The 22,602-nt window shown below is 40.7% G+C and overlaps 1 protein-coding gene across 2 annotated transcripts in view; it reads right to left on the bottom strand.

The window, feature by feature from the left end:
- Window positions 1–686: 686 nt before the first annotated feature.
- The window catches only part of LOC117507380 (transcription initiation factor TFIID subunit 4-like), a 52,264-nt gene continuing 30,348 nt past the window's right edge, over window positions 687–22,602 (bottom strand). For both annotated transcript variants that reach the window (XM_034167230.1, XM_034167229.1), the window contains exons 12-15: window positions 22,089–22,214; window positions 12,850–12,906; window positions 12,647–12,766; window positions 687–1,964 (exon numbers count right to left, since the gene is read on the bottom strand). In XM_034167230.1, coding sequence (XP_034023121.1) covers window positions 1,803–1,964; window positions 12,647–12,766; window positions 12,850–12,906; window positions 22,089–22,214 — 465 coding nt within the window. In that variant the 3' untranslated portion in view covers window positions 687–1,802. The remainder of the gene's footprint in view (window positions 1,965–12,646; window positions 12,767–12,849; window positions 12,907–22,088; window positions 22,215–22,602) is intronic.

Below are 22,602 nucleotides of genomic sequence, written 5' to 3'. Positions count from 1 at the left end.
GTGTTGAGGAGTGGAAGGAGGATTACGAGGAAAAATATTGGATTGGGTTGAGCCACAAGGGGCGAAGTCTTACCTGCATCACAATCGCCATGTACAGACAGAGGAGCCGTGCGTGACTGTAAGGCCACACCAGTTCTGTGTTCACGGCTCAAAGCCCAGCTGCTTCTCACAACAGCACTGGATTGTATTAAAATTAGCTAGTGCCACCTAGTGGCTCCTAGATGGGCTTTCATTATGTAAAAAAAAAAAAGTGAAGTGGCACATCAACACTGATGGCTGCAAATATACGCTTATTGTTCCTCTTTGGTCAGCATATGCAGAAAAGCTGCTCCAAACACTGCAACATCAGGATACTGTCCCGGTGGTAGAGTGACCTAATTATTTGACGATGGATGTGGTGAATGCTAACAGCTGCTAAGGCAGCTGTTGCTACAGCACCATGTGCTTGGATGACAACGATCATGGACTCCAACATAAAGCCACCACAAAGCGCAGACTGCATCATTTGGGGATGAGAGTTATACATTCCGCTCATGGGATTTGTTTAGACTCTGGGGACACGTTGTGTATTACAGATGTTAGGAGATTACGTGGAATCATCTCTGTGCAGGTAGAAGATGACGTTAAACAAATATTTTTTGGTGGAACAATGCTGCCATCTAGTGGACAAATATCAACTCTGCTACTGTAAAATTCTCATTTATTCAAACTTTTCAATAAAGAAAATGTGTTTTTTCATTTGATGATTGGATAAATTCTCAATTCTATACAAAACCATGTGTAAAACTTTAGTTGTAACATTTACATATGTACAGGAATATCTCCAGTCTAAAAGCTAAAGCCTGCTCAGTAGTACACCAAAAAAAAAAAAGTATAAGCAGGCAGTGAAATGAACAGGGGACACCGTCAGTCATCACGGAACAGTAAAATCCTGTGATGGGGGCAGTTACAGAATTAATCCATTTCAGGAAGATGAATGTTTGTTAGCACAAGACAGCTTAAAAGTATTTTCAAACCAATTAACAAAACAAATGACAATGACATAACACGTCTCTTCACACACTTAACCCCCCCCCCCCCCCCCCCCCACACACACGTGAGATTTCTGAACATGCCCCATACAATTAACTGTGTGCTTTATGATTTGAATTTGAGCTACACTAAACTACTGAGGTGTTGTGTGAAATTAAATAAATAACTAAACATTAATTTAAGCTTGTGTTTAGTAAATAAATATGAGCTCTGAAATCAAGTAGTGCGACAGACACGAAGGTTACGCTTCACGTTACACTGAAGCTAATCGCTGTATGGCTTCTTTTTCCCCCCCTTGGAAGGCAAGTCAGTAGGTTACACAGTTTGAACTTCAAACTAAATCAGCCGAGTAACAAAAATCACAATCTATTAAAACTAATAAGCTGATTTTCATGGCCTGAATAATAAAATAAGCTGTACGGCGTTACAGTGCATAATTATTTGTTCATACAAAAACCCTTCCTCATAAAACTTGTTTCTGCACATTCTTCAAAAGTATTTTTTTTAACAAATTAAATAAAATGTTATTAATCCAAAACTTGAGTAAAGACAAACAGCCAGGCTTTTTTTTTTTGAGGAGGGAGGCAGAGAGCCGTCCAGTACAACTGCTACTGTATTTCAGATTATTGGTTTATCTGGAGAACCGTGAAATGTGTGCCCAGTCACTGCTCTCCTCCTTTCCTTATACTAGGAGTCTCTCATGCTGCCTTTGCTGTGGGAGCGATTTGTCTCTCCACACACACTTCAATTTCCCCTCCCTTACATCAAGCCTATTTGAGAAAGCCCTTGTAGAGGAAGTGAGAGCGACTGGTAAACCTCTCGTTCTCCAGACAGGAGAGCAAGTCCCTGAGATTGACGCGTGTGATGCGCTGCCGCGTGGATCTGGTGCTGGAGGAGGCCATCCCACAGGACAAAGAGGAGGTCCCTGATCCCTGTGACAGAGAGGAGTGAACACATGAGAGGTGCCCTGAGAACATCAAAACGAAGAAATGATGCAATCTACTCAACTTGATGTCACATTAAAATACTGTTTTAACATCATACGTTATCACTGTTTGTCAGGTGGGAACACGGTGGTTTCCAGTATAGTGCAGTTTCAAATAGTCATGCTTCCACAAGCTTCTAAGATACTCATTTTTGCTTTGTTCATTAGAATAACAAGCATATCATTTCTGATTGTGAGCTGCAAAAGGCTGTTCTGACAGATTGCTGGCTGTCTTGTGTTTGGCATGGTGATTACAAAAAGGAATCTCCTGAGGGAGCGCCAATCAACTTCAAAAGCTGGCTGAATTATTTATTTATTTATTCATTCAGGGGACTCGCTTGTATATGAACAGCATGGGTCCATTTTTTCCCACAAATGAACTGCAATTTTCTAAAGAAGAAGAATGTGAAAATGGAAAATAACTCAAGACAGAATAGGTTTTTTCCACTTAAATCTTTATGCCGCATCAAATCATGAACAAGGAGATGAAAAATAATCAAACAAGAAAACAACAAGACACTATGGAAAAAAACCTTTGGTTTATTATGTTTAACATTGTGTATTTTTCTTCATTTCATTCCAAAGTCATACCACTTTTCATGAAATTGTGCTCTGTAGTTTTCTTGTATGTATCATTTCTCCATTTTGTCTTTTTTTTCATTGCCAATTTTTGGCCGTGACTGACATCCCGATTCCAAGTACGAGGTAATGAGTTCCAATGTACTAATGTCTGTAGTTATACGCAACATTAAAAAGCTAAAATGTATCTGTTAACATCTGAAAAAAAATGTGTTCTTCTGATTAATGTGGCACGTCTTTCATGGGATTATGGATGCATTTCTTATTTCCAGAGGAGATTAAAAGAGGGCACTGAATGGTGAATCTTTGAACTGCACACACACTGATGATTGCGCTTGCTGCACATACAACACAATCTACACTGTATTTTTGTTTGGCATTGTTTACCCTTCGCACAACTTCCTTTCTGCAGCTGCCGCTTCATCAGGATTTTTAAACTTTAAAATTTGAACGAATGCCACCTAAAACCTCAATTTGTCTGTATTTTGTTTTGCTGTCGTTCTTGATAGTTTCTTATCGTTTACTTCGTTTTTGTAACGTTAGCGTTTAGTTTGACTTCGTTCGACCAGCTGAATGTTTTCATACAGTACAGAAGCCGTTTGTGAGCGATGCTGCTGCCGCCACTACGTTCATGTACCAGCAGAAGTTACACGGCAAACTCAGCCCGTTTGCTTGGATTTTTTTTTTTTATCTGGGCGGGGGGTCAGCTTCAATGGGCTCAGGCACCTTATATAGGCCAGAATTCATTTTTTGTGTGGATACAAAAATTATTTTGCCACAAGCAACTGCTGAATTTGAAACAACAAAAAAGTTGTGTAATTTCCAACGGTACTGAATGCAGCATCAGCGGCAGCAGCAGCTCCTGCTTGCGCTTATTATATTTTATTAAATATAACATGATGAGTGTAGGAATGAAAATCCAGCCCTTCTGTGCATGTGGCAACAGGTAGCTGATTCAGATGATTATATGACAGCTGTTCTGGAAGGCAGCTCAGTTATCAGCTGGTGTAAATAACCGCACATGGGGAGTCAATGCACATTCACACGGACTGATCAATTTACTGCTCTGATATATTCAATCAACTTTACAATCTCATTACTGCTAAAAAAAAAGCAAAAGATCCATTGCTGTGTGAATCTTACTGCCCAATTAGTCTCCTGAATTGCGACTATAAGATTTTAGCAAAAGTACTGGCTGCCAGACTTGACAAAGTTCTTCCAAAGTTGATACACCCAGACCAAACAGGGTTCATTTCAGGGAGACAGATATCTAGTAACTTGCGTCGGGTATTGCGTCGGTAATGACTTTGAGCCTGAAATAGTACTTTCTTTAGATGCGCAAAAAGCATTTGATAGAGTGGAATATAACTTTTTGTTTGCAACACTTAAAAAATTTGGATTCGGCCCTACTTTTTGCTCCTGGATTAGCATTTTGTATGCATTGCCACAAGCAGCAATACGCACAAACAAGGTTTTATCTAGTTTTTTCCCTCTATCTCGTGGGGCCAGACAAGGTTGTCCGCTTAGCCCCTTATTATTCAATATTGCTATCGAACCTTTGGCAGTACGACTGAGAGATGATGTACAGCTAGTTGGAATACAAAGAGGAGGACAAACTCATAAATTATCTCTGTATGCTGACGATCTCCTCCTCTTTCTTTCAGACCTGTACAATACTATTCCCTGTGCTCTTAAAATCTTCAGTTCATTTGGTCAGGTGTCAGGTTACAAGTTGAATTTATCTAAAAGCGTCCTTTTTACAATAAATAAGAAAGCGCAGCAGCTGGATTTCCAGAGTTTCCCCGTTAAGGTGTGTAAAAAACCACTTTAATTACCTGGGGCTCAGCGTTACTTACAACTACAAGTCGTTTACCAAAAACTTTACAGGCGCACTGGATAAAGCTAAACAGGATATGGATAAATGGTCCAAACTCCCGCTGTCGTTAGTTGGAAGGGTCAACCTAGTAAAAATGGTAATTCTGCCCAGACTTCTTTATTTATTCCAGACTGTAGCGGTTTTCATTCCCAAAGCTTATTTTAAAGAATTTAATAGATACTTGTCCGGGTTTCTTTGGAATAGAAATATATCCCGAATTAGGAGAGAGTTTTTAGAAAGACCGAGAGACGATGGTGGGCTTGCTTTACCAAATTTTCTTTATTACTTTATTGGGCCACGAACATTCAGAAACTGTTATTCTGGCTTGCAGACGCTTCAGATATAGAGGTTCCAGTCTGGGTCTCTATGTAGAAGCGTTCTTGTAACCCAGCTTCACTTGGCTCTTTATTGTGTAGTTCGCTGCCTCTGAGTAAACATCACTGGACAAATAATTTGATAGTCAAGGGCTCATTGAGAATTTGGTTCCAATTTCGTACTCATGTAGGATTTAGAGGCGCCATAGCTGCAACTCCTATTCAGTCTAATATTAACTTCCCCCCTTCTCTGATTGACCCATCTTTTCAATTGTGGCATAGGAAAGGTCTGTCCTGTGTAAAGAATCTTTTTAAGGATGGCGAATTGGCCTCATTTGAACAGCTGAAAAAGGACTTTGACTTATTACAATGAGACTTTTTTAGATATTTACAGATTCGCAGTTTTGTGAAAACAACTTTCTCCTTGACTCTTCCACAAAAAAACTGGTTGGATGAATGTTTAGAGTTGGATCCATGTGATAAAGGTCTAGTGTCAATTTTGTATAGTAAAATTCAAGGTGCGGCATCCCCAACAACAGAGCATCTGAGGAACAAATGGGAGGAGGAATTAGGTGAACAATTCACGCATCAGGCTTGGCAATCGGCAATCACCAGAATCCACACCTCATCGATTTGTGTCAGACATAGTTTAATACAGTTCAAGATATTACACAGACTACACATATCTCCAAGTAAACTCTCCAAATTATATCCAGGTTCTGACTCATCCTGTGTACGGTGTGGCTATGGCCCGGCAAGTCTTAGTCATATGTTTTGGTTGTGTCCTAAACTTCAGAATTTCTGGCAAGAACTATTTGGAATATTCTCCTCTTTATGTAATAAGCCTATCAGTCTGAATTGCATGATGGCTCTGTTTGGGGTTGCTCCATCGAATGTAACTGTGACAGCCCAGCAGGCTAGTGCGATTGCTTTTATAACTTTACTCGCAAGACGCCTGATTCTGCTCAATTGGAAAAAAGCAGCTCCGCCCTCTCACAAACTCCTGCTGGAAGATGTTATGTCTCATTTAAAACTGGAGCATTTAAGGCACACCATGAACAGCTCTCTCCAAACTTATAATAAAATCTGGCAACCTTTTGTAATTTTTTTTAAAAGCTCACTTTAGAGTTTAGCCCCTAACCTTACAATCTGATTGGTTTTGATTTAATTATTATTGTGATGTTTCTTTGTTGTTTTGATTATTTGTATTGTAATCATTATTTATTTATTTGTCTGCCTTAATGTGGTCTGAATTTGTTTTCCCTAATGTCTCTTTTTGTTTTTTGTACTTGAAAGCACCAATGTTTGTTTCTACTGTTCTCTTGTTCTTGTATGCTGTTTAAATTTTGAAACAATAAAAAGAATGTAATAATAATAATAATAATATATTCAATCAACTTTACACATATGTATTCCCCCTTTTGACAGTTTTCTGTTATAAATCAATATACACTCAACAAAAATATGAACGCAACACTTTTGGTTTTGCTCCCATTTTGTATGAGATGAACTCAAAGATCTAAAACTTTTTCCACATACACAATATCATCATTTCCCTCAAAGATTGTTCACAAACCAGTCTAAATCTGTGATAGTGAGCACTTCTCCTTTGCTGAGATAATCCATCCCACCTCACAGGTGTGCAATATCAAGATGCTGATTAGACACCATGATTAGTGCACAGATGTGCCTTAGACTGCCCACAATAAAAGGCCACTCTGAAAGGTGCAGTTTTATCACACAGCACAATGCCACAGATGTCGCAAGATTTGAGGGAGCGTGCAATTGGCATGCTGACAGCAGGAATGTCAACTAGAGCTGTTGCTCGTGTATTGAATGTTCATTTCTCTACCATAAGCCGTCTCCAAAGGTGTTTCAGAGAATTTGGCAGTACATCCAACCAGCCTCACAACTGCAGACCACGTGTAACACCAGCCCAGGACTTCCACATCCAGCATGTTCACCTCCAAGATCGTCTGAGACCAGCCACTCGGACAGCTGCTGAAACAATCGGTTTGCATAACCAAAGAATTTCTGCACAAACTGTCAGAAACCGTCTCAGGGAAGCTCATCTGCATGCTCGTCGTCCTCATCGGGGTCTCGACCTGACTCCAGTTCGTCGTCGTAACCGACAAGGCCATACAATAATTTTACATAATTATTGTATGGCCTTGCCTTACAATATAAAGCGCCTTGGGGCAACTGTTTGTTGTGATTTGGCGGTATATAAAAAAAAAAATTGAATTGATTGATTGACTTGAGTGGGCAAATGCTCACATTCGCTGGCATTTGGCACGTTGAGAGGTGTTCTCTTCACGGATGAATCCCGGTTCACAATGTCCAGGGCAGATGGCAGACAGCGTGTGTGGTGTTGTGTGGGTGAGCGGTTTTCTGATGTCAATGTTGTGGATCGAGTGGCCCATGGTGGCGGTGGGGTTATGGTATGGGCAGGCGTCTGTTATGGACGAAGAACACAGGTGCATTTTATTGATGGCATTCTGAATGCACAGAGACACCGTGACGAGATCCTGAGGCCCATTGTTGTGCCATACATCCAAGAACATCACCTCATGTTGCAGCAGGATAATGCACGGCCCCATGTTGCAAGGATCTGTACACAATTCTTGGAAGCTGAAAATGTCCCAGTTCTTGCATGGCCGGCATACTCGCCGGACATGTCACCCAATGAGCATGTTTGGGATGCTCTGGACCGGCGTATACGACAGCGTGTACCAGTTCCTGCCAATATCCAGCAACTTTGCACAGCCATTGAAGAGGACTGGACCAACATTCCGCAGGCCACAATTGGCAACCTGATCAACTCTATGCGAAGGAGATGTGTTACACTGCATGAGGCAAATAGTGGTCACACCAGATACTGACTGGTATCCCCCCCCAATAAAACAAAACTGCACCTTTCAGAGTGGCCTTTTATTGTGGACAGTCTAAGGCACACCTGTGCACTAATCATGGTGTCTAATCAGCATCTTGGTATGGCACACCTGTGAGGTGGGATGGATTAGCTCAGCAAAAGGAGAAGTGTTCACTATCACAGATTTAGACTGGTTTGGAACAATATTTGAGGGAAATGGTGATATTGTGTATGTGGAAAAAGTTTTAGATCTTTGAGTTCATCTCATACAAAATGGGAGCAAAACCAAAAGTGTTGCGTTTATATTTTTGTTGAGTGTATATGGCTTAGTAACATAATATAGTGATACAGCAGCCACCACGGCACACCAGAGTTTTTTTTTTTTTAATTAGACGGCATGTCATCAGACAGTGAGTGTTCTAATGATGAGGAGATGATCCCTCTTTTGTTCCGGACTAGGAACCAGAGCAGGTGGGTCCACCGACGTGCACAAAGATCTCCACAGCTTCTGTTCGCAGCTTCTCCAGGACTCAGGCGCTATGAGCTCGGTCCCAGCGCCGAGTCCTGGAACGCCAAGATGCAGACACACACTGCTCCAGCTGTGGCTCCAGGCACATTTCGTATAAAGCGTCGAGATCAGCGTTAGCTTTGGTTTCATTTTGTTTGCAGGCTATTCGGTGATAAAAACACGTTCGGCCACCTTTTCTCAACGATTTGTGACTTTTTTACCTTTTCCCTTCATTCAGGAATCGTTGTATGCCGTGTGACCGAGCCATTAACAACAGCTTCAAATAGAGCATGTCAACAAAGTGCGACTCCAGTTTAACTTCCAGTGGTACTGTAGATGTACAGCTTAACACATATTGGTCAAACTTGGTCAAACTAACAAAATGAATGAAGGAAAATTACAAAATTCCTTCATTATTTGCTATTTTGATCGCTGTATCTCTATTGAAAATATGTGAAGTAAATAGACCCAATTATCATTACAAGCTGACATGTTTTCCACAAAAACAGTGTTAACAGAGCTGAATCCTCTCTGACACCATTGTGATACCAGTCAGTGAGTGTGGCACCAAAAAAACTGGAAACAAAATCATCTTAGTTCCAATACAAAAAACAAAAATCAAAACACAGTAACATCAACATGTAGTGGGTAGAGCTAAACAATAAGAACAATACCACCTTACTGCTCTGATTGAACGCGAGTGGTTATTTGATTAAATGTGAATAGGAAGTGTCAGCAGACATCGTGTACAGCTACAGTGCTGTCAGAACTAATGAGAGGCTTCATTATATTATCTTCTGTGGGTATCTGAAACACAGAGAGAGCTGAGCCTGGATAGTGCGGGCTGTCACTGGCAGCTTGGCATAAATCCAGTTGACTGTACTATTTAATACCACTAAAGAAGCTTGCCAACTCTAATCTGATGCTATTCTGCCATGAAGCCTGTTGATTTGTATGCAGGATATAATGATACAATTTCCACAAAACCAAGGAAAATATCAGAAAAAAAATAATTCAGTTCATCAGATGTGTTTAACTTTGGAAAAGGTAGTGTTTTTTGAGACACAGGAAGGCTGCGTTCTAAATAGAGTGTGCTCTACTTAATTCAGTCTTATTGTAAGATGCTGTTACAGTATCTAACAAGTATTTCTTGTGGTCTGCTGAAAAATACACCTTTGACACGTCAGACCTTTTCTCCATTATAGTTCATAATGCTGTCATGTTCTGTTAGCCGCATGGATCTCAATTCTGTTTGTGCAGCACACTACATGTCAGTGTATAGCACAATAATTTTTATAGAGACACTGTGACGTGTGCACGTTTGACAGGGAAAAGCAAAAACAGGTCAATAATGTGTTTGTAAATAAAGGGAACTGGACAAGGGCAGAGTAAGGTCAAAGCAATGGGCTCAAGAACAGACAAACTGTCAAGCAGGAAAATCCCTTGGGTCAGGTCCTTAATCCCCAAAATGCTCCTGACCTGCAGTTCAGTACATGACTGAAGTGTGCGTGTGCATTTGAGACATCATTGTAAAGCTCTTTAAGCATTAAGCAATTAAGGAGTTCCACAAGGTTCTGTGCTAGGACCAATTTTATTCACTTTATACATGCTTCCCTTAGTCAGTGTTATTAGAAAGCATTGCTTAAATTTTCATTGTTACGCAGATGATACCCAGCTTTATCTATCCATGAAGCCAGAGGACACTCATCAATTAGTTAAACTGCAGGAATGTCTTTCAGACATAAAGACATGGATGACCTCTAATTTCCTGCTTTTAAATTCAGATAAAACTGAAGTTATTGTACTTTAATCTTAGAAACATGGTGTCTAACCAGATCCTTACTCTGGATGGCATTACCCTGACCTCCAGTAATACTGTGAGAAATCTTGGAGTCATTTTTGATCAGAATATGTCCTTCAATGCGCATATTAAGCAAATATGTAGGACTGCTTTTTTGCATTTGCGCAATATCTCTAAAATTAGAAAGGTCTTGTCTCAGAGTGATGCTGAAAAGCTAATTCATGCATTTATTTCTTCTAGGCTGGACTACTGTAATTCATTATTATCAAGTTGTCCTAAAAGTTCCCTGAAAAGCCTTCAATTAATTCAAAATGCTGCAGCTAGAGTACTGACAGGGACTGGAAGGAGAGAGCATATTTCACCCATATTGGCCTCTCTTCATTGGCTCCCTGTTAATTCCAGAATAGAATTTAAAATTCTTCTTCTTACTTATAAGGTTTTGAATAATCAGGTCCCATCTCATCTTAGGGACCTCTTAGTACCATATCACCCCAATAGAGCGCTTCGCTCTCAGACTGCAGGCTTACTTGTAGTTCCTAGGGTTTGTAAGAGTAGAATGGGAGGCAGAGCCTTCAGCTTTCAGGTTCCTCTCCTGTGGAACCAGCTCCCAATTCGGATTAGGGAGACAGACACCCTCTCTACTTTTAAGATTAATCTTAAAACTTTCCTTTTTGAAAAAGCTTATAGTTAGGGCTGGATCAGGTGACCCTGAACCATCCCTTAGTTATGCTGCTATAGACTTAGACTGCTGGGGGGTTCCCATGATGCACCCAGTGTTTCTTTTTATTCACCTCTTTTTGCTCTGTATGCACCACTCTGCTTTTAATCATTGGTGATTGATCTCTGCACTCTTCCACAGCATGTCTTTTTCCTGATTCTCTCCCCTCAGCCCCAACCAGTCCCAGCAGAAGACTGCCCCTCCCTGAGCCTGGTTCTGCTGGAGGTTTCTTCCTGTTAAAAGGGAGTTTTTCCTTCCCACTGTCGCCAAGTGCTTGCTCATAGGGGGTCGTTTTGACCGTTGGGGTTTTTCTGTAATTATTGTATGGCTTTTGCCTTATAATACGAGTATAAAGCGCCTTGGGGCAAATGTTTGTTGTGATTTGGTGCTATATAAATAAAATTGATTTGATTTCATTTGATATACATTAGATGGAAAAGCACTATTTAAAAGGAAAAGAAAATCCACTGATAATTTACGACTGGGTTGGTAGATTATGATATTGAGAGCCCATATGAAAAGCTGTAGGCATGTGTGATCATTTATGTTAAAGTTGAGAGTGTTTTTGTATGGCTGGTCTAAAGCCACCAACAGGCAGCCATGCCGGCTGCTATAACAGCGATGTGTGACGTCACATGGGCCAAGAGGTTCACAACTCTGCCAGTGTTGCTCTTCGACTTTCTGATACTGGAGAGAAACCACATCTATGAAACCTCTCTCGTGCTGCCTGCTATCTGTCTGCTCTCTGCTGTTTACTGCTAAAAAGGAGGAGAGGAGGGGGAGTGGAAGGTTTCTGCGCTGAAGCCGAGCTGTTTCTTCCGCTCACAGGACCAGAGATGAGTTTTAATCCACCAGTAACAGCAAATTTCCACCCAGCTCTCGGGTTCAAATGGTGTGTGCCGCAGAGGACGGATTTTCCAAAAAATGAACTGAATTGTTACTGAATCAGCCTCTTCAACGTCCCGAGGCTGTGAAATGCTGTAACAGCATCTCAGGGCACAGTTGACGAGGACAGCCGAACAGAGATTCACTTTCTCTCCGCTGAACGGGAAAACCACCAAAATACTTCAGTAGAGAAGCTTGAATCTTCGAGTGGACTGGGTTGTTTGACGCGAGGACGTTTTGCTTCAAATTGCAGAAGCTTCCTCAGCTAAAATTCTTGCTCTGGTAGTCTGACTTCTGTCTTGACTCTTGTAGAGAAGAATAAACAGAAGCCAACAAAAGCTGGAACAAAAACTGGAACAAAAGCTTCTGTTTATTCTTCTCTACAAGAGTCAAGACAGAAGTCAGACTACCAGAGCAAGAATTTTAGCTGAGGAAGTTTCTGCGATTTGAAGCGAAACGTCCTCGCGTCAAACAACCCAGTCCAGTCGAAGATTCAAGCTTCTCTACTATGGAAACCACCTGGACAACTGAGAGCCTACACAGAAAAATCCTTCAGTGTTTATCCAGAGTTACTCCCGTCAGCTCCCCTGATGATACATTTAGAAATTTAGTTTATTTTACAGTTGAAAGGCTTCGTGTTTGCTCAGCAGGAAAATGATGAGACAGAGACACAGAGAGAGAGAGAGAGAGAGAGAGAGAGAGAGGCGGGGGGGGACTTTTACATCAGCGCGTGTTCGCCATGTGTAGCTTTCTGTGCTCATGCTACATAACAGTAGTGCTGCAAGCGATCCAGGGGATTTTTTCTGATTGGTTAAAATTGTGTCAATGGCAGCATTAATGAAATTGTCCAATTTTGCTTAAATGTTGACTTTCAGAGGCTGATATTTCAGCTGTAAGAGCTCCTTATTTTCATTGATACGCATCAATCCTTAGTTTAGCACAGTCTATCCTCCCAGCTGTATTTTATCAATGGGTTTTCTTTTCCTTTAAATGCAGTCTATTTACATTTATGAATATAAAGACTATAACTGTATATATTATAAAACAACAGCATACAAAGAAAAAGTCAAAGTTACCTCTGCTGCAGCAGAGGAGGGAGAATCTACAATCTTCCTCTTCTTTCTGGGTCCGATGGCTGCCAGAGCAGTCAGGTTGGCCTCCCTCTGTCTCATCTGAGCCAGCTCCTGTTGCTGCATCTGGGGAAAAAAAAATCAAAACACAACTTAATTAAGCATCCAACAACACACCTGTCCATTGTTCATTGTGTCTCAGATCCTACCTCTTTCGCCTTCTGTTTCAGACGTAGCTGCTCTGGGTCTTCTTGACGAGCTCGAGACTGCAAAGACCAAAGTAACAAATTAATGTCTCTGAAGACTGCTAAATAAAATCAGGACAAAATGCAGCTTACAAAATAATAAACTGTCAGAAATTATTAGAGATATCCTTATTCCATTTTGGAATAAGGCTGTAACATAATGGTGAAAAAGTGAAGCGCTGTGGATACTTTCCACATGGGCTGTATCCATTGGAGTTCAGTTTCACATTGTGGCACAGTTTATGTTCAATCAGTCTACTGAAGACTGTGACAATGCAGGAAGGTAACTAGTGAGGGATGCCATCAAGACACACTTGACAACCCTGAAGGAGTTACAAGCTTTGGTGGTGGTGACTGGACAGACTGTGCACACAACAGTTTTTGAATCAAAGGGTCACAGATTTATGGCAAAGCAGTGCAGAGAAACATATTGCGTATTAGGCATCCTCCACCTAAAGTATCAGCAGGGGATACAATTTAGAACATCCAACCTACTATATCTCTGAGGCCCTTGGGCCCAAACTAGACACATTCACCATGGCAACAGTAACCTGATTTGGATATTAATTATGTCACAATGTCAGTGAATGTGGATCCTAGAGACAGTATTACTTGGGCCAGGCACAAAAACTCTTTATAAAACCTACAACTGTCTGAAAGGCACCTGCTATGTACAACCCCAATTCCAATGAATTTGGGACATTGCGAAAAATGTAAATCAATCAATCAATCAACATTTATTTATAAAGCGCTTTACAGCACCGACTGGTGTCCAAAGTGCTTAACATTAAAAACACAATTTACAAAAATAAAACACATATAAAATAAAATTTTAAAACAACACATAAAAAAGAACATAAAAATAACAGAACATGTCACCTCCCCACTAAGTGTTAAAAGCCAGTTTAAATAAATAAGTCTTTAACTTAGATTTAAAAAGTGCTAAGTCAGGAATAGTACATAACTCAAGAGGTAGCTCATTCCACAGTCTGGGGCCAGCTACTGCGAAAGCATGATCACCCCAGTGTTTATATCTTGACCTAGGAACATCTAAGTAAAGCTGGCCAGACGCCCTTAATGTCCTACTGTAGGTGCGCAAAGTTAAAATTTCAGACAAGTAGGGAGGTGCAAGGCCATAAATAGCTTTAAAAACAAACATTAAAATTTTAAAATCAATTCTAAAACGAACTGGAAGCCAGTGGAGTGAGTACAGGACGGGTGTAATATGCTCATGTCTAAAAGTGTTTGTTAAAAGACGAGCAGCAGCATTCTGCACCAACTGGAGACGTGCAAGAGACGACTGATTAATGCCCGAATAAAGTGTATTACAATAATCAAGTCTGGAGCTGATGAAAGCATGAATGGCTGTCTCAAGATAATGTCTACTGAGAAAGTGCTTTATTTTAGCCAAAAGGCGAAGTTGGAAAAAACTAGCTTTGACAACAGAATTTATCTGCTGATCGAACCTCAAACAGCTGTCAAATATCACTCCCAAATTCTTGACAGCTGGTTTTACATAGTTAGCCAAAGCACCAAAATTTGGTGTTACCACATTTGGTATGCCAGTGTGCTCAAACACCATGATCTCAGTTTTACCATCATTCAGGTAAAGGAAGTTTTGGGACAGCCACTGCTTTACATCACGAATACAATTAAATAATGATGACAAAGCATCACTCCCATTAGTCCTCACAGGCAGATAGATTTGCAGATCATCTGCATAACAATGAATAAAATGTTCCAACCGGGAAACAAGTACTGTGTGATCCACAGTATCAAAGGCTGCTGTGAGGTCCAACAGAACCAGCACAGCAGGATTCCCTGCATCCACCGACAAAGTGATGTCATTATGAACTTTTGAAAGTGCTGACTCAGTGCTGTGTCGCGATCTAAACCCAGATTGGAATTTTTCAAGGATGAGATTGTCATCTAAAAATGAATGTAATTGTAAAAAGACAACCTTTTCTAAAAACTTAGATAGAAATGGCAGATGAGACACAGGTCTAAAATTGGATAAAACTGATGAGTCCAGGTGAGGTTTTTTAAGAAGAGGTCGAACCACAGCATGTTTAAAAGCATCTGGAACAGACCCTGATCTAAGAAAAGCATTGACAAAAGTTAGGAGACCCGCCCCAACAGTATTAAAAACCTCCTTCACCACCTTAGCTGGAACAACATCAAAAGGACAACTTGTAGGTTTTATGTGTTTTACAACATCAGCGAGAGATGCAAAAGAAATGGGCTCAAACTGTTCAAGAACAGCAGAATGTGCACGAGGAGCAGACAACTCAACATTACAGTTCTGATCAGCGTTCTGTCTGACTGATGAAACCTTATCAATAAAAAACTGAAGAAACTCCTCACAGGTTGTGGTTGTAGCGTCCATCAAAACAGAGGTGTGTGGATTTACAACTGAGTTTATAGTCTGAAATAACACACTGGGATGATGAAAACTGCTCGAAATAATATGAGACAGATATTGTGCTTTTGCCTCCTTCACAGCCTTCTGATAGTCAGTTAGACTGTCCCTCAGAAAACCCAGAGACACCTGTAGTTTGTCCTTTTTCCATTTTCTCTCTGCCTGTCTGCAGCGTTGCCTGAGGGCACGGGTTGTGGCATTTAACCAGGGGTCGGATTTTGATTTCCTGGATTTGCAGAGCATCGGTGCAATAGAGTCCAAAATTACTGTGCATGTAGAGTGGAAAGAAGAGAGGATGTTATCTGGGAGTAATGGAGAAACCGGTCCATTCATGGCATAAAACTGAGAGTCCATGAAGGCAGCAGCAAAGTCTCCCGCTGTCGAGGAGATATCCAAACGGCGGCGAGAGACAGGAACAAGTGGCTTACTAGCAGATGGAGGAGCAATAAATTCAAAAATAACAGGAAAGTGATCTGAAATAGCAATGTCTGATATGTCCTTAAGTGAAACTGAGAGCCCAAAAGAAATAACCAGGTCCAAGGTGTGTCCAAGATTATGTGTTGGTCCATCCACAACTTGTGTTAGACCAAAAGAGTTCAGGAGGCTTTTAAAATCATCAGCCAGCTGATTAGAAGGACAACAGATATGAATATTAAAATCACCACAGACCAAAAATTTATCATATTTTGGGATAAAATCTGCCAGAAACTCAGAAAACTCCTGAATAAAATCCTTATTAAATTTTGGTGGACGATAAACAACAGCACAGAGCACAGGACAGTCGAACTCCATCACAAACAACTGAAGTTCAAAAGTGGAGTAGGCATTAGAAGATAAAAATCGGCATTTAAAGCTGTCTTTAAAAACCGTGGCCACACCCCCACCTCGACCTGATGCTCGTGGGAAGCTGAAAAATGAGCAGCCGGGGGGGAGGAGCTCAGAAAAGGCGCTATTTTCACCTGGTTTCAGCCAGGTCTCCGTAAACAGGAGAAAATCCTGAGCACGACTGGAGAAAAAGTAATTCAAAATGAAAGTCTAACTTGTGAGTGACCTTGTGTTGACGAGCGCCACACGGACTGAGCGCACGTCAGTCTGCTGGGAGACACGACTGAGCGGGAGCAGGTTCTCCTGCACGCAGCCACGACTGCAGCTCCTCACAGGACGGCGACGTGGAAGTGGAGACCCGACACCCCGCACAACCGGCCGGAGCCACCGATAGCGAAAAGTCAGGGAAGGCCGCACGTCGTAGCCGTCATATGGTGTGAAGAATCCGGCTATGAATTGTCATGGAGCATGTTTGCAGGAAACAGCCAGGCACACTCTGAGCCGAACACGGACTCCTCCTCTCTTCCCACGTCCTCTGTGGCGCAGACGCCGAGGCAACACGCCAAGCGGCCGGCGTAGAAAGTCTGGTACGGACGCTAAGACAGGCAGCGGGGGCAGCCGTATCCCTGGTCGTCCGTCCGAGCCAGGAACAGCGAAATTCTCCAGCGAAGCCCGAACGCTGATAAGAGTCTAGCGATCATACACCAGGAGCGGTGACACATTCCATGCAACAAAGTGCAAAAACAATAAAAACGACAACAAAAGAAGCGAGTGGCGACGGCAGGCCACATACAACGGCACCATCTTGACAAAAACACCAAGATAAACAGAATACAATGATTTACAAATCCTCTTCAACCTATATTCAATTGAATACACCACAAAGACAAGATATTTAATCAAACTGATAAACTTTATTGTTTTTATGCAAATATTTGCTCATTTATAGATGCCTGCAAGAGGTTTCAAAAAAGTTGGGACAGTGGTATGTTTACCACTGTGTTACATCACCTTTCCTTCTAACAACACTCAATACGTGTTTGGCAACTGAGGGCACTAATTGTTGACGCTTTGTAGGTGGAATTCTTTCCCATTCTTGCTTGATGTACGACTTCAGTTGTTCATCACGCAATCTTCAATCACTGCCACGGAAATCGCTAACTTCTTCAGGGTCGTCCTGGTGTCTTGGTGACTTTCCTCACTCTTCACCTTCTTATACAGTCACTCAGTTTTTGAGAACTATTTACTCCACACTGATTTACCATAGAGTGCTATACTGTTTGTAGTTCTTCATAATTCATGTAAATATGTCCAAGACATAGTCAGTGTCTTGGGAATATTCACATATCCATCCTCTGACTTGTCCGAAGAAAACTGTATATAAAAGTGATGATTTACATGTGCTATACTAAAGGGGGCACTTACTTATTCACACCATCATTTTGGCTTTTAGATTTTTAATTAATTTATATCGAACTGTAGAGATTTACTTTCACTCTGAGTTTAAAGAGCATGATTTTGAATATTCTAATATACAAGGCCTGAATTTTTGTTTTGCTTTTTGATGTCCTAATAAAAATCTAACATGTAAAGGATCAAGGGGGCAAACACTTTCACAGCACTGTTCTTAAACTGTTGGATTATTTTTTCATGCAGTTGTTTACAAAGTGGTGATCCTCGCCCCATCTTTGCTTGTGAATGGCTGAGACTTTTGGGGATGCTCCTTTTATACAACCCCTGGCAATAATTATGGAATCACCGGCCTCTGAGGATGTTCATTCAGTTGTTTAATTTTGTAGAAAAAAAGCGGATCATAGACAAGACACAAAACTAAAGTCATTTCAAATGGAAACTTTCTGGCTTTAAGAAATACTATAAGAAATCAGGAAAAAAAATTGTGGCAGTCAGTAACGGTTACTTTTTTAGACCAAGCAGAGGGAAAAAAATATGAACTCACTCAATTCTGAGGAAAAAATTATGGAATCACCCTGTAAATTTTCATCCCCAAAACTAACACCTGCATCAAATCAGATCTGCTCGTTAAGTCTGCATCTAAAAAAGAGTGATCACACCTTGGAGAGCTGTTGCACCAAGTGGACTGACATGAATCATAGCTCCAACACGAGAGATGTCAATTGAAACAAAGGAGAGGATTATCAAATTCTTAAAAGAGGGTAAATCATCACACAATGTTGCAAAAGATGTTGGTTGTTCACAGTCAGCTGCGTCTAAACTCTGGACCAAATACAAACAACATGGGAAGGTTGTTAAAGGCAAACATACTGGTAGACAAAGGAAGACATCAAAGTGTCAAGACAGAAAACTTAAAGCAATATGTCTCAAAAATCGAAAATGCACAACAAAACAAATGAGGAACGAATGGGAGGAAACTGGAGTCAACGTCTGACCGAACTGTAAGAAACCGCCTAAAGGAAATGGGATTTACATACAGAAAAGCTAAACGAAAGCCATCATTAACACTTAAACTGAAAAAAAAACAAGGTTACAATGGGCTAACGAAAAGCAATCGCGGATTGTGGATGACTGGATGAAAGTCATATTCAGTGATGAATCTCAAATCTGCATTGGGCAAGCTGATGATGCTGGAACTTTTGTTTGGTGCCGTTCCAATGAGATTTATAAAGATGACATGTAAATTTAACATGTAACATGTTATAAACATGTACATTTCCACAGTCATTGATGATATGGGGCTGCATGTCAGTTCAATCAATCAATTCAATCAATTTTATTTATATAGCGCCAAATCACAACAAACAGTTGCCCCAAGGCACTTTATATTGTAAGGCAAGGCCATACAATAATTACGTAAAAACCCCAACAGTCAAAACGACTCCCTGTGAGCAAGCACTTGGCGACAGTGGGAAGGAAAACTCCCTTTTAACAGGAAGAAACCTCCAGCAGAACCAGGCTCAGGGAGGGGCAGTCTTCTGCTGGGACTGGTTGGGGCTGAGGGGAGAGAATCAAGAAAAAGACATGCTGTGGAGGGGAGCAGAGATCGATCACTAATGATTAAATGCAGAGTGGTGCATAGAGAGCAAAAAGAGAAAGAAACACTCAGTGCATCATGGGAACCCCCCAGCAGTCTAAGTCTATAGCAGCATAACTAAGGGATGGTTCAGTTAAAGGCACTGGAGAGATGGCTGTCATTACATCATCAATAAATGCACAAGTTTACGTTGATATTTTGGACACTTTTCTTATCCCTTCAATTGGAAGGATGTTTGGGGATGATGAAATCATTTTTCAAGATGATAATGCATCTTGCCATAGAGCAAAAACTGTGAAAACATTCCTTGCAAAAAGACACATAGGGTCAATGGCATGGCCTGGAAATAGTCCAGATATTAATCCAATTGAAAATCTTTGGTGGAAGTTGAAGAAAATGGTCCATGACAAGGCTCCAACCTGCAAAGCTGATCTGGCAACAGCAATCAGAGAAAGTTGGAGCCAGATTGCTGAATAGTACTGTTTGTCACTCATTAAGTCCATGCCTCAGAGACTGCAAGCTGTTATAAAAGCCAGAGGTGGTACAACAAAATACTAGAGATGTGTTGGAGCGTTCTTTTGTTTTTCATGATTCCATAATTTTTTCCTCAGAATTGAGTGATTCCATATTTTTTTCCCTCTGCTTGGTCTAAAAAAGTAACCGTTACTGACTGCCACAATTTTTTTTCCTGATTTCTTATAGTGTTTCTTAAAGCCAGAAAGTTGCCATTTGAAATTACTTTAGTTTTGTGTCATGTCTGTGATCTGCTTTTTTCTACAAAATTAAACAACTGAATGAACATCCTCCGAGGCCGGTGATTCCATAATTTTTGCCAGGGGTTGTACCAATCATGACACTCACGTGTTTCAAATTAGGTGTTCTTTGAGCATTCATCAACTTTCCCAGTCTTTTGTTGCACCATCCAAACTTTTTTGAAATGTTTTGCAGGCATCCATTTCAAAATGAGCAAATATTTGCACCAAAACAATAACGTTTATCAGTTTGAACATTAAATATCTTGTCTTTGTGGTGTATTCAATTGAATATAGGTTGAAGAGGATTTGCAAATCATTGTATTCTGTTTTTATTTACATTTTACACAACGTCCCAACTTCACTGGAATTGGGGTTGTAGTAGATGACTTCAAAATTTAAGTCATTCTGTAAAGAAGAGAAAAGCAGGGATTTACTGTCTCGTGGCTTTTTGTAACAATATGTTTTATATATATTGTAAGTTGTTCAGTGTTGTAAACTGTGTCATGCAAAATTTGTTGAAGATGTCAGTCAGTGTGGATACAGGAAGCTTTATGAGTTTTGGTAGGTAACACCCATGATGCAGTGGCTTATTTGATCAGAACGTTGTCAGTAGCACATGCATTTAAAGGGTCGCAAACAAACAGGATAAGAAATTCATCAGACTTAATGATGTTTATGGAGAACTAGCAGGAAATGCCCAATCAGTCCTGGCATCAAGCCTGTGTATCAGCTCAACACCAGTATAACTTTTAAAGTTTAAATTCCTCAGCAGTTCCCTTTGGTCCAAATTACTAAATTAACATTTCAGTCATTTCAAACTGCCAACACTTACAACAATACTACTAAATAGTTTTAAAGATGACTGTAAAGCAAACATGATTTTTAAAAATGTAAGTATAATCTCAATGAATTCATACATTTATAGGATCATTTTGTCTTGGAACACCAGCGGCTGTGTGTGTTTCTCCAGGTAACACTGGAGTTGCATCAGGAAGGGCATCTGGCATAAAATTTGTGCCAAATACCAGTGCGGATCTGGCTATATCTGCTGTGGTGACCCCGAACAAAAAACGGGAGCAGCCTAATGGACGACAACAACAACAACATAGGATCATTTTGTCTGTCACTTTATAAATAAATCCATCCATATTAAATCAGTCATGCAGCAAGACAGTGACCCAAAGCACAGCCAACTTAAGGATGTCTTTGTGAGGACTGGAAGGTTCTAGACTGGCAACGTCAAACACCGGATCATAACCCAATTAAGCATACATTTCACCTCCTGAAGAAGGCACCGACAGGAGACCAACAACCCCAACCCTCTGCCAACCCCTCACCTCCAAAAAAAAAAACCCAAAACAAAACAAAACAAAAAAAACAAAAAAACAAAAACAGTTGGAACTGGCACTCCAGCTACAGTAAATCACCTTGCAAAACCAGAAGACAGTCTGTTATTTTTGCACTTCATGGCATATTGGAGGACAGCATACATTATGAAGGGGGAGTGGAAAGCAGTTTGGATTGTCTTTGTTGGGGGGGGGGGGGGGGGGGAGACTCTGGAGGTCACTAAGGGCCCTGTCTCTGAAATGGAATTCTTTCATTCTTCAGGGATGTGTTCAAATTCCTACTTTGTTCAATGCTTACATGGACTGAATGGTCGGTAACTTGGTGGCATCTAGCAAATGTTGATAGTGAAAGGTTCAGTGACTTGGACTTTGTGAACCATGCTGTGATCTTTGTGGAATCAATGGATGTCCTGATTGTTAACACTTCAGAAGTTGAATGAGAAGTCAGAATTTCTGAGTTTGCATTTGTCCTGGATCAATAACATAAGATTTAGGCCTTCAATGACTTCCTAGACTCAACCACCAAAAGTGTATGCATATGTAGTGAAACTGTTAAATATGTTGAGCGATACACCTATCACTTGGTATGATTCATCTCCAGAAGTGGAGATGAATCATACCCTGCCTGGGTGGTTGCCAACCAGGACCTGGTGCTGTTCTATGCTGAGGTGGATGTTGCAAAGCAGCACCAGCTCATGCTCCTAAATTTACCCTTACCCAACAGGTAGGCTGTTAGATTTTACTTTTAAATAAAAATTCATCAAAATTTTACAATTCAGGTCCAGGAAACCTCAAAATTGGATTTTAACCAAGTTATTAAAATGTAATTTATGTCAGTGACACTATACCTTAGCAGCTTTTAAGAGGATCTCTCGCTCCTGTTCTTCCTTCCGTTGTTTCTCCAACTGATCCAGATGCTCAAAAAACTTAAGCTGGGCACGAACATCACTGCTCTGCTCATAGGACTCATCATCCTGCCAATAGAGGGCAGTACAGCAATGTTTCAATCACCCAGAATCAACAAGGAGATGACATACCAGAGAGATGACTATCTTCCACCTGGCACAAAGTGGTGTACAGCCCAACACAACAAGTGGTGTTTGTATTTTCTATTTAACACAGATGTCATTTCTAAATACATCACCCCCATCTTTTACATCAAGATACCATTTGCATTCATGTCTGCATATTGGTCTAAAAATTAGGTATGGGTAGGCGCAGAGGTTGCACATTCATATTCGCATCTACAAGAAAGTGTTTGTGCCTTGACCACCAAAAACGTGTTCCAAACGCAAGCTGTGCTTTACTTATGGCCCCTTCACACATAGTGCGAAATTTGCATGGCATCTGAACGAAAACGGT

Source organism: Thalassophryne amazonica, chromosome 3 (genome assembly GCF_902500255.1).
Source record: "Thalassophryne amazonica chromosome 3, fThaAma1.1, whole genome shotgun sequence".
NCBI lineage: Eukaryota > Metazoa > Chordata > Actinopteri > Batrachoidiformes > Batrachoididae > Thalassophryne > Thalassophryne amazonica.
Note: the sequence above shows the minus strand (reverse complement) of the source record. Positions and strands in the feature narration are given on the sequence as shown.